The 13229-nt window shown below is 36.8% G+C and overlaps 1 protein-coding gene across 3 annotated transcripts; it reads right to left on the bottom strand.

The window, feature by feature from the left end:
* Nucleotides 1-1327: 1327 nt before the first annotated feature.
* LOC129577275 (uncharacterized) lies at nucleotides 1328-11966 on the bottom strand. Of its 3 annotated transcripts, none has more exons than XM_055464023.1 (5): nucleotides 11759-11964; nucleotides 11378-11475; nucleotides 2261-2689; nucleotides 1715-2057; nucleotides 1328-1618 (listed from the first exon to the last, which is right to left on the bottom strand). In XM_055464023.1, exons 2-5 carry the CDS (start codon nucleotides 11398-11400, stop codon nucleotides 1424-1426), a joined length of 990 nt encoding a protein of 329 aa, XP_055319998.1. In that variant the 5' UTR covers nucleotides 11401-11475; nucleotides 11759-11964; the 3' UTR covers nucleotides 1328-1423. The 3 variants fall into 3 exon arrangements, with proteins under 3 accessions (XP_055319998.1, XP_055319999.1, XP_055320001.1); XM_055464024.1 differs by lacking the exon at nucleotides 11759-11964 and adding an exon at nucleotides 11555-11681; XM_055464026.1 differs by having other exon boundaries at nucleotides 1479-1618; nucleotides 1699-2057; nucleotides 11759-11966.
* Nucleotides 11967-13229: the final 1263 nt, after the last annotated feature.

Raw genomic sequence — 13229 nt, 5'->3', positions numbered from 1 at the left:
TGGATTTTTGGAAACAACCCAGGCGCTTATTCGTTTCCGTTGAACAAGAAAAAAAAAAAACAAAAGAAAAGAAATGAAATAATGCGTGACACTTTTAATTGTAAAACTGATTAGAGCAAGGTCGTTTTTTTTTTGCTCCATTACTATGGAAAAATGGTCAATCTACACCGATGTGAAATCGATACACTTCTTGACGCTTTCATTAAAATAAAGACTAATGATAATAATCCAATCCAATTGGACCCAATCGTTCGTTTGGAAAACACTATTTCCCACACGCCATTTTCAATATAAATCCCCAATTATTTCATTAGTTGGAATATTTTAATATGCATTTGACCCCAAGCGTGAATAGTCAAAAGTAGTGATTTTTATTTTTCAGAAATCATCAATCGAGATTATGTTTACCGTTATAAAATATTCCTGGTTTCTTTCACCTCTGATTTTTCAGCGGAAAAGCAATTAACAGTACATCGACATAAAAATCGATCAATTGGTCCAATCGACCATTGCATGAAAAGAAATTGTGGAACGATTCGCCTAGTACGAAAATATAAATGATGGCTATGAACTTTGGTTGAGTATTTAACGGTGTGATTTTAATGAACTTCTGCAAATATCTTCAATCAGTGCATACACAATACTAATAAGCCAATTTCCACCCAGAGCCATCTCACATGTGATCTTACTAATGATTGAATCATTTGCATGTGATGGCTAGTGATTAAATGTGAGCGTGCATATTCACTTGGAAATCTCTGTTTGTTTGTCCTCAAGTGAAATGTCACGACCCCAATTCTTTTCAGAAGAAAAAAGAAGAAGATTAACATAAAGTGCAACCATATAAATAAGACTTAAAACAGTACAAGCAAATGAAAACGCATTTCGATTATCTTATCTTACTAATTGTTCAACTTTATTTACGTCGTTTTTTTTTGTTTGTTTTTTTATCGCTTAATTAACAGTTTACATACACATAGAAATATATGATTTGTTTTTTGTTTGTTCGTATTAAATAAATGAAAGAAAACTAATTGTGAAACGAAAAAAAACCATACATAGAGAAAAACGAAAATGGGATCATCCAGATCTGATACGGATGGATCATTATTATCGTTCGAAAACCCTTATCGTGTATGCGCGGCATGCGAGAGAGCGTGCATATATTTGTGATTTAGTATATAAGTGTGTTTATGTAAGATTAACTCGGATGATTTCCCCGAAAACGATAAAGATAGAAAGAGATATAGACATGACCAACAGTTGGGAGCTATGCCGAAGAGCAAAGTGCTTACGGAAATGCATTTTTTTTTTTTTTTTTAAGTAAATAAATTTTTATAATTATTCTGATGCGCTTTATTGCTTAATTCTGGATTGGGGTTGGTGTTGGTGTTGGATGGTGTGGTTTTTCTCTCGTGCTCACTTATTTTCGCTTTTCATAATTGTAGTCTTCTTCGTCGTAGCGTTGTGTCGTTGGCTGGAAGACGATTTGAGGTCGACGTTGTTGCAATGAAATGTTTATGTCATCGGGTGATCGATATGCCGATGGTTGTTGTGTGCTTTGACGTTGATATGTTGGGGTGGTATTTTGGATGCTCTTTCGAATTCCGACTTGAATCTATTGACCGATAAAAAAGGGAAATGAGAGTTGAGCATTGTTCCACAGGTTTTGTTTCGGATCGATGTCGCTTTTTTTACATTTTCATATATTTACCGGTTGGCGTTGTCTGTATTCGCGGGCACGGTATTCTTCATTTTCTTCATCGTCTTCCTCTTGTCGCTCATCACGGTAAACATCTTCTGGATAGTATCGTTCCGAGTATCGAAGGGTGACATTTGGTCGTGTTTGGTGCTCTTCAACATTGATTGGCTTGTAGAGGAAATCGTTGACAATATGATATTTGGATGATTGTTGGCATGCATTGTCATTTGATGGCGGCATACAAATCAAATGCACTTGATGGAATTGAAATCCTTCCGGGCAAACCCATGAATGTTTTTGATTCTCTTGACAATAGTGGAACACTTCGCAGTTCACACTCTCGTCAGCATAGTATCTGAAAATGTTCAAAGAAATTGTGAAAAATTTGGCCCATTTTAGATATAGGTTCGATTAAACAACCGATTTTCTTTTCATTTTTCGATTTTTCACCCTATTTCTAATTTTCTTCTTTTCAATTTGAACTTTTTCTATTGCTCTCATTCATATCCACATTTTTTTCTTCGTTTATTTTCGAGATCAAATCTTATTTCAGCTTACCCTGTTCTGCCTTCACATTGGAATGTGGATTTTTCCAAAGCCAATGCCAAACGGTCTGGTTCTTCTGTTTCTAATTCATCTTCGAAGCGATTTTTCGACGGTGGCGGACCGGATTGTCGATTTTGTGATGGTTGGGCCTGTTGTGATCGAATTGGATAGGATTGTTGGCGTCGAATTTGATTTGGTGTGGTTGGTCGTTCCTCTTCCTCCTCTTCGTACTCATAGGATGGTGCCGGTTGGCGATAATTTATCGCGGCCGATGGTGTTGAATCGTCCAATTTATCGTCATCTTCTTGTTGAATTGATGGAATAAATCCTGAGTTGACCACAGCCTGACTGCGAAATTGCGATGGATGATGGAATTGTGCACGTACCACGGTAACTAGTGCAATGACCAGTAACACCGTTGAGCTTGTGATTTGCTTCGATCTGTAACAACAAACGCAATAGCAAATCGGATGTTAATTTTTTTTTTCTTTTTCAATTGAATCGATTTCCTTTTATTGAACTTTTCTAAATGAACAGTTATGGTGTGCTGCGAGCAATATGCATGAGCAAATTTTTCAATTAAGATTCATTCCTTTCTCCATTCATGCGCTGAATAAAAGAGTGAGCAAAAATCCAACGTAAATTGTGATTCAATGTAAATGACCAACTGTATCTATCTTCTCTGTACGCTAGCGCGCATGTATCGCTCTCCGTTCAAGCAGAAATCTCTTTAGCACCATTATTGTTGTTGTTGTGTGCTTTGTTTTTATCGGGTATTAATTGCTAAATTTAGTCCATAATCCCATGTAAGTGCATGTAAACGGTGATAAATTCAATCGAAATGCATGAAATTGAATGCAAAAGGAAAGAGAATCTAATGAAAGCTTTACGCATCATTGAAGTTGATTGACTGACTGATCGATTTTTCCAATAAAACAAAAGAAGAAGAAAAAAAAGCAGCAACAGCAAACGAAGCTATAGAGAGAAACAGGAGCAGAAGAAGAAGAGGCAGAAGAAAGAGAAAAATAAAATATCGAGAAGCACTGCAAGCAATGTATACTGATTGAGCAATGCATTCCACTCGAGGTCGAAGAAATGCCTCGACAACAATGTACCACGGGCTCTCTCATTAACGAAAGAAGAGAAAAAGTAGCAGCGGCAGCAACATGTCCAATGAACGCCCACCGTGAACGAAGAAAATCGTCGCGACATTCCATCGCATCGATGAAGCGAGCGTGCCTTGTATAGATTTCAAGTTTACACTTCGCAAAAATACGAAAGAAGCAACCGCAACGACTACAATCAAATAAACAACAACACAAAGTGAAGCAACAAATTTCATTTGATTGTTGCTCGTCTTGTGCCAACCTGTATGAAAATCAACGAAAAATTACCACTACAAAAATGTGTTTCAAGTTCAATTGTGTTAGTCTATTATCGTATCGGCAATCCACTTGAACGGTCCAACAATAGGTTTTTCTTTTGCATGCAATTGATACCAAACGATGTGTGTATTTCGATTGATGAACCCAATAACTGTTCTTTGTTGTTCGTCGGCTGTGTTTGTTTTTTGTTTCTCTCTTCATTTTGTTCACATCGATTTTCCATCAAAACAACCAGTCTACTGGGAACGTATCGTTATTCATTGTTGTTGTTAGCATTTTAGCTTGACGCTATTTCTGCACTTGACGAACGAAACGGCGAGAAAAATCTCTCAGCTTTTGCCATTGTGTTGGTATGTGGTTTTTCCACCGAGAATGCAGACAGTTGTTTGTATTCAAATTCAAATCCAAATCATCCCAATATTTGTTACCATAACACAATGCCAACCATAGACTGACTGTAGATTTGCTCATCTATTTTCCTTTCTGTCTTCATATGTCTGTCTGTAATAGTCTACGCGATATCTATACGGTACATCGGCTGCGTTCTGATGAAATACATCTTTCATGCGTTCATTGAATCACAGTGACTTTAGAGCGCAAGGAAAAAAAAAACAATAATAAAATAGCGAACGCAATGTGATTTCTTCACAGTTTCGCACTGTTCAGAAGAAAAAAATACACACAACAAATTTCAACAATAAATAATTTCTATAATTTTCGCATTAAGACTTTCTCATTTTCAGTTGTGCGCGCACCTTTTGTTTGCATACACTCACATTCGGTCTCGGTTTCAATTGTCTTTAATGATTTTTCAATTGGTTTTTGTCTTGTCGGCGAATGAGCAAATTTTCTCCAATTTCCAATTCTCAGAAAATGATGGTGCTGCAATGGTGTGTCTGTGCCTTTTTTTTATTTTTTCATTCAATCAGCTTTTTCGGTTTAGTCTGAATGAAGACAGGGAACGGAAGAAACACATTCAAACTATGTTTTCTATTTGCTTTTGTTCTAATACTTTAATTGCTACCATCGCTATCAATAGAGGGAAAAAGACGAGGGAGAGGGAGTGAGAGAGAAATGGTTAACTGATCAATTGCCATTTCCAGAGAAAACTCAGAACATAACATTTCCTGGAAATTTTCGGGCGCAATGACGCAAGCAATCACTTTGACGAAGACCTTAGACCTGAATGAAGACTGCTGTTGCTGTTGCTGTTGCTACATTTTACCTAATTTTATTCAATGTGTTTTCGATTGAATCATTAGAATCGAATGCGTATGCATTATGTTTGTTTGCGTTGTTTTTTCTTCCTTCGTCGGAACAGAAATTTTCGTTTAAAGAATTGATTTGAATGTGTAATTCCTGGTAATCGAATCAGCTAATGAGCGGGCGGTATGTAAATGTGTGTGTGTGTGTGTTTTTTTCAAACTTCAAGTGTTTAAAAGTACATTTTACCAAAGTGTTTAACGACCGAAAATGACCTATAACATTTGCAAATGATATAAATGGCCGATATGATCGAATTAATGAGTCCCTTCCATTACGCAAATAATTACAGTTCAATCTAGCTGCTCGAGCACTTATTTAATGCTTTCGACGAATTCGCGCGGTTGTGTACACTGTACACACACAGTCGATGTCTTGCGCGCCTCGGCAATTATGTTCAAATGACTTTAACGCAAAACGCGCGTTTATAGTTTGGGGTGGACTGAGTTACTTCCTCTGATAAATGAGTAGTACCGCATTAATGTGCTGTGTCTATGTGTATTTTGCGATTGAAAATTATGCCTTTACTTCATTTTTTTGTTCTTAATTACCTTATGGGTTTAGATATTGTTAGAGATCTGGTAACTAGCTAAACGACCGCGATTTTTGAATGCGAAGGGAAAATATGCACATGTACATCGTTCAACGAAATTGCACGCAGATCCTATATCAACACACAGCCAAAAAAAAACAGCTAAACAACCCATTGATATTATTATTGTACACCATAATTTTCCGTTAGCTTAATGTTTACCAATGATTTTTTTTGCTGTTCGCTACTTCACCACCGAAAATGACTTTATTTCGATACGACTTTTTACCATCTGACACACTATAGAGCCAAGTAGCCATGCCGAGCAAGTGCATAATCGGAATGGCTGTACATACGCTCTTTTTTTCCGTTGTCATTACATAATTTTGCACTAATTTTTACTTCAAAATCTTGACTCGCAGCACAACATACAGCGACGACGACGAAAAAAAAAATTCAGATAAAAACAAAACTGAAATGCAGTCGTGATTTCTCATTTTCTATAACTGGTTGCGCGTACACACGTGAGAATTATGATTGCGTCGTATTTAAAATACGCGTCACGAAAACCAGATGTAAATAAATTCGAAAAATGTTTTTTTTTCTTTTCTCCGCTTTTCTCGTCTGCATGCATTTTTCCGAATGACTATTTTTGCCGATTTTTGCAACACACGGCAGCAACCCAAAAAAAGCGCCACACGAGAGAGAGTAATACAAGCGAGCAGCTAGTTGGCTAGATTTTTAGCTGACGATTTAATAATTGACATACAATTAAGATGCATTGAGCTAGAGCTAATGAAAGAAAAAATACATTCACACATACAAAGTGGAACGAAAAATGTTCAAAAGTGCCTTTGCAATCGCAACACTAATTTTTTCGCTCACTCTCTCTCTCTCTCTCTCTCTCTCTCTCTCTCTCTCATTTTCAATCTCTATCATTTTCAGCGGTAGCGGTTGCATCGTAAAAAGATCAACTAATTAAAATCAAAACACCTATTTCGGTGCACTGCACATACCGAAGCCAAGTACAGCATCAGAAACACACACACACATCAAGTCAAATCTCGTTAGACGATGTGTTCAACCATATATTTTGTGTTGTTTTTTTATTCGCTTTCAATTTCTCACTTATCTCTCTTGAAGCAAACAAACAACAGTTAGACCAATAAATTTCCAGGAAAAAACGATACAGTGAAATAGAAGGGCGAGAGAGAAACCCCAAAAAAAAACAAATCAAAAATGCGATCCATGAAAATTGGATGATGTTACGAAATATGCGTTGAACAGGTTCTGATTACGCAGAAATGCGTTAAAATTTTGGTTTGTTTTTTTCTTTCTTCCTTCTCTTCTGTCTGCTTCATTTGGAACCGATTTGTCAGCACTGTTTAACTGAATGTGTGGATTGGATGCGGTTGTTGACGAGGTATTAATGTGTTTTTTTTTCACTTTATCGATCAATTCATGATCATTCATATACCGAACCCATAAAATAATTGCATTAACTCGATCGGCGTAAATATGTAGGAGTCTGTCGGTTCCAGATCAATTTGGTGCGATTGGTGAAAAATCGAAACGATTGGTGTGGCTTGCAGGCATTTTTCGATTGCGTAGCTCGAAAATTGTTGAAATTCTTTGGGCTTGTACGATATTAATGCGTATGCAAATCGATTTGCACTCGCAACACACAAAGCACCCAGACTGAATGATATTTTTTTCTCCTTTTGATCAAAAAATATGACCTAATCCAAAAAGCAACGAAATAAATACCAAATCAAAGAAACAAAAATGTGTACGATTTATAGGTTTGAATTGTAATTGGTGTATGCTGTAGTCGAAAGATTTCTTTTGAAAGATCTGAATCGGACACAATGAAAAATTGCCCCGCGCATGTTGAATCCATGTCAAACGTGCACTCCCAAATGCGCTCGCGCTCGCACATGCTCTGTGCTTCAAAATGAGATCATTTCGGATCGAAATCATATTGATTTTTCAATTACGTTTTTGCTATTTCTAAGCGCGTGCAGAGGGTTCAATGCAAAGTTAATTCTGACTGTGAGGCAAAATAGAAAATGCCGTTAACCAAATCGCTGTGGTATTAATCTAAATCACTTTGACTTTTTGGAACCGAATAAAAACAAAAATCAAACGCACCAACTCAAGTCAATCCATTTGTACTTTTCGGTGTATTTGAATTGTTGGTCTTTTTGAGCATGTGTGCCTTTGAAACATGGTTTAAAATGCGACTGCGATCGAAACCTACATATTTTTGACAGCAACAGCAGCAGTAACAGCAACACTAGATTCCGAAATGGTGATTCGTAGTGAAAAGACTTCAATGGCACATAATCAGTTCGATCGCCCGAAAAGTGGAATTGGTGGCAAAATGGGAAATGGTGTGTGCCTTTGTACAGGCACCTCAATTTTTAATTCAATCCGAAAACATTTGTGATTTTGACCATTGATCCGCATACACATAATAGCCGCGATTGAGTACGATGAGGCAACAAGAAAATGCATTCGAACACTCACCATACGAACTGGCTTTGTTTTCATTTTGTGTTATATTAACAACTAATCCGATTAACAAGATCTACTTGAAACAAAATGTTAAAGAGAAGCGAAAATCAAATGGTTTTCGGCTTCGAATTGATTGGAATAATTAGACAACGTTTATTAATCTTCCAGTGGCACGAGCACACGCGCACGTACCTTCGATATTTTCGGCGTTGAGTTATTTAATTTGTTTTGTTTGGTTTGGTGTTGTGTGTGTGTGTGTATGTGTGTATGTGTTTTGTTTTTGCCTTCACTGACTGAAGTGTGTGCTCTATGTGACGGTGAACAAGTGAAAGTGCATAATGTTTTAGCACTCACTCACTCACTCTAGTATATGCCTGCGATTGAATCCCAGATGGAACGCAATGCGCGCAGCTGCTACCGATTTTCTTTTTATGCATATTAATTTTAGTGCAGCGCGCGCGCGATCTCGATCGCGAACTGAATATGCGATTGTATGCGAATTATTCACAAACCCGAGAGATGGCGGCTTTCTATGGTGCTTTTGTTCTTTTGTCTCATTTTTTCTCAAACCGATTTTTTTTTTCTCTCGCCCGACATACATTCTGTGTGTGTGCACGCTTTTTTCGTCTTTCCAATCGCTCAACATTGCACTTTCTTTATCCATCGCGGCATAGAGTGTGTCGCGCTTGGTATATAAATTAGGCGAGTGTGATGTTCGAAATAGAAAATCCGTAAGAAAAGTGAAAAACTGGTGCCGCGAAAAAAAAGAGAAAAAAAAATGGAACGAATTGAAGAGAAAAAAACGCTCGAAAAAAATTGTTTGTGTGGCACTAAGTTGATGGTGATGTTTGCATCACCTCCAATTGAAAATAGGAAATACATTCAGCCGATCGCGTTCAGTCGATATGTTTCGAGTTAAATACTCAAATAGTTCGGTTTAGTTGGAGCGGCTCTCTGTAAATGCAGCCGATGAGAGAATGCATCGCCCAGAGAATTTTATGCGCTAGGATATACATTTTAAATATCATGCGGCGCGTCTTGTTTGTTATTTCTTCTCTTTTCTGCACCATGCATACACAAAATATGTTTGCCAGGTTTTGCATTATTTTTTTTATCTGATCTTTCGTTATAGATCATAAATTGAATGAACAAAAAGGCTGAGGAGCTCGTTTGCATTCAACAACAACAGTAACAGCAAAATCAAATCGAACAATCAAATGTCGAAATGTTAATAGATATTCATTTTTGGAGGTACAAAGCCTAAAATTGGAACACGGCTTTACTTGCACATTCAATTGCTCTTGTTCGTTTACCAGCTCGTTCGCCAGCTCTTGTTTGCAGGCTCACTCAAACCGATGTGTTTACGCCATTCAATTGATGATGAATCAAATGTAATTGTGCTCTGACCACACTCATTCATCAAGTTGAATATGACCATATATAAATGGAAGAGAAAAAAAAGCGCACACACCGTATATCTGCGGCATTGCCATTCTAAAATCACACACACATATGTATAAGTACCATTGGCTCTTTTATTTTATTGCCATGGATCATGATTTGTTTGACCATTTACGAGAGACACACACACACACACACCAGCTATTTGAATCGAGCAACAAAACAAACGGTGTATAATCATTAAATGGTTCAAATTGCTTTTCAAGTCAAGTGTGAATATGCGTTAATAATTGATTGTAGATATAACAAGCCCACCGCGTCGCGCCATAAACGTTGAAAATGTGTAATAGTCGCTTATTTTAAGTGGCAAGAAGAGAAATGGCGTGAGAGACGAATTGCAAAAAAAAATATTGCAATCAAACACTGAGACAGAGAGAAAAAGGTACTGAGGCCATTAAGTACTGTTCAAAATAAAAGTCAATGGATACGATGACGACGACAACGATGAGAGAAATAAAAAAAAAACACACTCTAAAACTTGGCAACTGACAAATAGGATGAAAAATGACGATAACATATAATATGTAATTATGACAACAGTCGCAAGCAACACTTTGATCTTACGTTGACACAACATACATACACCTCGGCGCGATGAATATGTGCGCTCACTCGCGATTATGCCAAAGTACCAGGATGGTGATGAACAATGCAAACGCATTTCGAAAGAGAGGAGACACACACAAAATAAAAAAATAAAAAATCAAAAGAAACACAAAAGGAACTGGTTTGGCAACCAAATCATAATTGATGCTCTAAATTGTACTTTCGATCCAGATACCGAAAAACTATGAGCCGTTTGTTTGTTAATTTTTTTTTCTTCTGTCATGTCACACACCGTTCGAACTATATTAAATGGCGAATTTCCGTTTTGTTGGTTTATTTTTTTTTTCGTGTGTGCGACGAACTCTTTCGCCAATGCTTTTTTCTCCTTTTCTTCTTCGGTGTTGCTGTTGCTTTTTTTGGGTTTGCTTCACTTTCGCAGAAAAACGACGCCAAACTTACATAAATTTGCATCAGTCACTTAACCGATGCGGATAAGTGCAATGGTTATTGTATAATGATGATTTTTTGTGCAATTTGAGATAGTGTGTGTGTGTGATCGGATCGGATCGGATCGGATCGAAAGAGTACGTATTACACTTTATCCCATTCACCATGCTCACAATCATTAATTGCCATTCCATTGGTGATATTTGTCGCATAACAAATTAATTTTATGAGGGCATCAAACGGAGCATTGGTATGGGTTTACTTCTCTTTTTTTTTCATCTTTCCGCTCGCTCTCGCTCTTGGTCGATCATATTGCGCACTCGCGCTCACGCTCGCTCCAGTTTAATTATGCCAAATCCGTTATCTCCATTGGTGTTAGCAAAAATCAATAGACTCATGAGTGAGGCATGTGCGCGTACATAACACACCGGAAATGGATGAGTGAAAGAAACGAATCTAATGAATAATCTCGCTATTGAGATAGATTGTGATTGGCACATTGTGTAATAATGATCATATGCGGTGTGCGGCGTTCGCCATCGGTTGTTCAAGTGATCGAGCGCGAACGCGCACACTCACTTCGCATAATGTCAGTCAAACCGCAATCAAAATGCCATTGAAAATTTATGCACTGTATAATTATTATTGCAGATCATATGTGTGCGGCCTGAACAGTGAACACGCCGGCGATCTAATCAAATGTATATTCTGCCATTTTCATCGATATCAACGCGATATTTGTGTATGATTTTGTTTTTCGCTCTCATCTGTTTGTTGGTGGATTTTTATCGATCGAAGTGCTTCCATCAAATACATCGACGACTTACACAATACAAACAACCGATAAACATTTCAAGTGATTCAATCGCCAGAGAGAAGGAAGTGATCCGTAATGATTTAGAAGAAATGTTGTGTGGACTTATTGAAGAGAAGAAAAAATTAACAAAGAAATTATTTGCACTTCAATTCGATTCTTACCTCATATTGGATAAAAGCTGCATGCACACTGTTATCTGATATGGCGGGATTTTCCAATCGGTTTTCTCAAATTGTCTACTTTTTCTTTTTCAAAATGCCTAAAAAAATGTTCAACAAACCCAAAATGGTTGCGATAAATGTTCAAGTTCCGCAAAACAGAAATATCGAAAAATTTACAATCAAATCAGTTAATGAAGGAAAAAAAGAACAATGCAATCAATGAAAATGAAGGGAATAAAACGATTCGAGCAATTTCAAATCACCGTCAACTTGAAAAAAAAAATTCTTTTTCGAAACAACCAGTAAATTGAACCGGTATATATTCGCACATTTGAAAAAAAAAAAATAACAACGTCACAGAAGAAACACTTGATTTCGTACCCTTTTTTTTCTCTTTCTGAACAATTTTCACAAACCACTAATTTTTCAAAAAAAAAAAAAAACTATACGTTATGTATTTGCACCCGAAACGATTTTTCAGAATCGATATTTTTTTCGGGTTGTTGTGCGATGGATTTGGGAAAAATAGTCGAATTTCGTCGAAACCAACCTCACAAGTGAGATTGAATCACTAAAATGATATAACTTTCTACTTGGTACTTATGTTTTATATAGATATTGCCCCCGCTCGAGACATTCATTCATTTTCGTGGCACACGGCGGTTTTGGATTCGATCTCGCGCGCGCGTTCGTTTGAAAGAGACGAGCGTGAGCTATGTATACGGTGTTGTTGTTTCTGCTGTTGTTGCTGCTGCTATGCTCTGGCCAATTCGATTGTACGCTGACTACAGATGCATTTGGCTGCGAAAGAGCTTTTTCCAATAAAAAAAAGAAACAAAACAAAACATTAAAAATAAGCAAAAAAAAAATAATAATCACAAAAAGCCAAAATAAAAGCATACGGCACAAATTAATCTTTTCGGTTGAATCATTATTAATGTTACTTTGCATTTCTTTTCATTCTGTTCCATCGTGACTGGGCCGCGTGGATGTTGATTTTTTTTTATTTCTTTCTTTCTTCGCTTTTTTTTGTATCTTTTTTATCGAAAATGGACAGCGGCAGCAGTAACAACAGCAAACAAAAGATTGATATATCTGATTGCGATCTGCATTCCGGACATTCCAATTGATATCGGACCGAGAACATCATCTGATTACAATTGTACATCGAAATTGTTGTTTTTTTTGGCTTATCTCTCTGGTTGGCGTTGCACGCACTTTTTTTGAAGATACGCACATGCTCAAAGAGTCTTAAGACAACGAGGGACGATGGTAAGTGCAATAATGAATATCAAAATTCCCAATTTTTTTTCTTTTCGTTTATTACACCAAAAATGGTTGTTTTTATTTTTTTACTCTTGAGCGCATTAACTGCTTAATTGTTATTTATTAAGGTGTTGAATATATGATTTGGTTTTTCTTTCTCTTTCTTTCGTCATTGCTTTATACAGCCATTTTTCTGTTAATTTCTTTCGCTTTTGCCAAAAGAAGTTGACGGACTCGACGAATATTCATTTCAAATGCATGCATACACTATGAAACGAAAAAAAAGTTTTACTTTTTTTTCATTTTCCACCTTCTTTCGTTCCATTTGATTTTAATGTGGCAGTTTTTTCTTCTTCTTCTTTTTTTCATCGACTTGTACTTAGTTGTGCAGAGAGTGAAAATATGGTTGATAATAAAACATCTCAAGAATAACAATCAAACCATCAAACATTGTTAGGCGCGTGGACTACTGGCACTTTGTTGTTGGTTTCTTCGGGCACTTTATACGTGTGCAATTTATGTGTGTTTTCACTTAAAAACCAGCATAAATATATCGGTTAAAAGTGATAAATTAATTTGTACTTTT

Source organism: Sitodiplosis mosellana, unplaced genomic scaffold (assembly GCF_009176505.1).
Source record: "Sitodiplosis mosellana isolate CC-2019 unplaced genomic scaffold, AAFC_SMos_1.0 Smas_scaffold_6197, whole genome shotgun sequence".
NCBI classification, from domain to species: domain Eukaryota; kingdom Metazoa; phylum Arthropoda; class Insecta; order Diptera; family Cecidomyiidae; genus Sitodiplosis; species Sitodiplosis mosellana.
The sequence above is the reverse complement of the archived record's forward strand: the minus strand, read 5'-3'. Positions and strand labels throughout refer to the sequence as shown.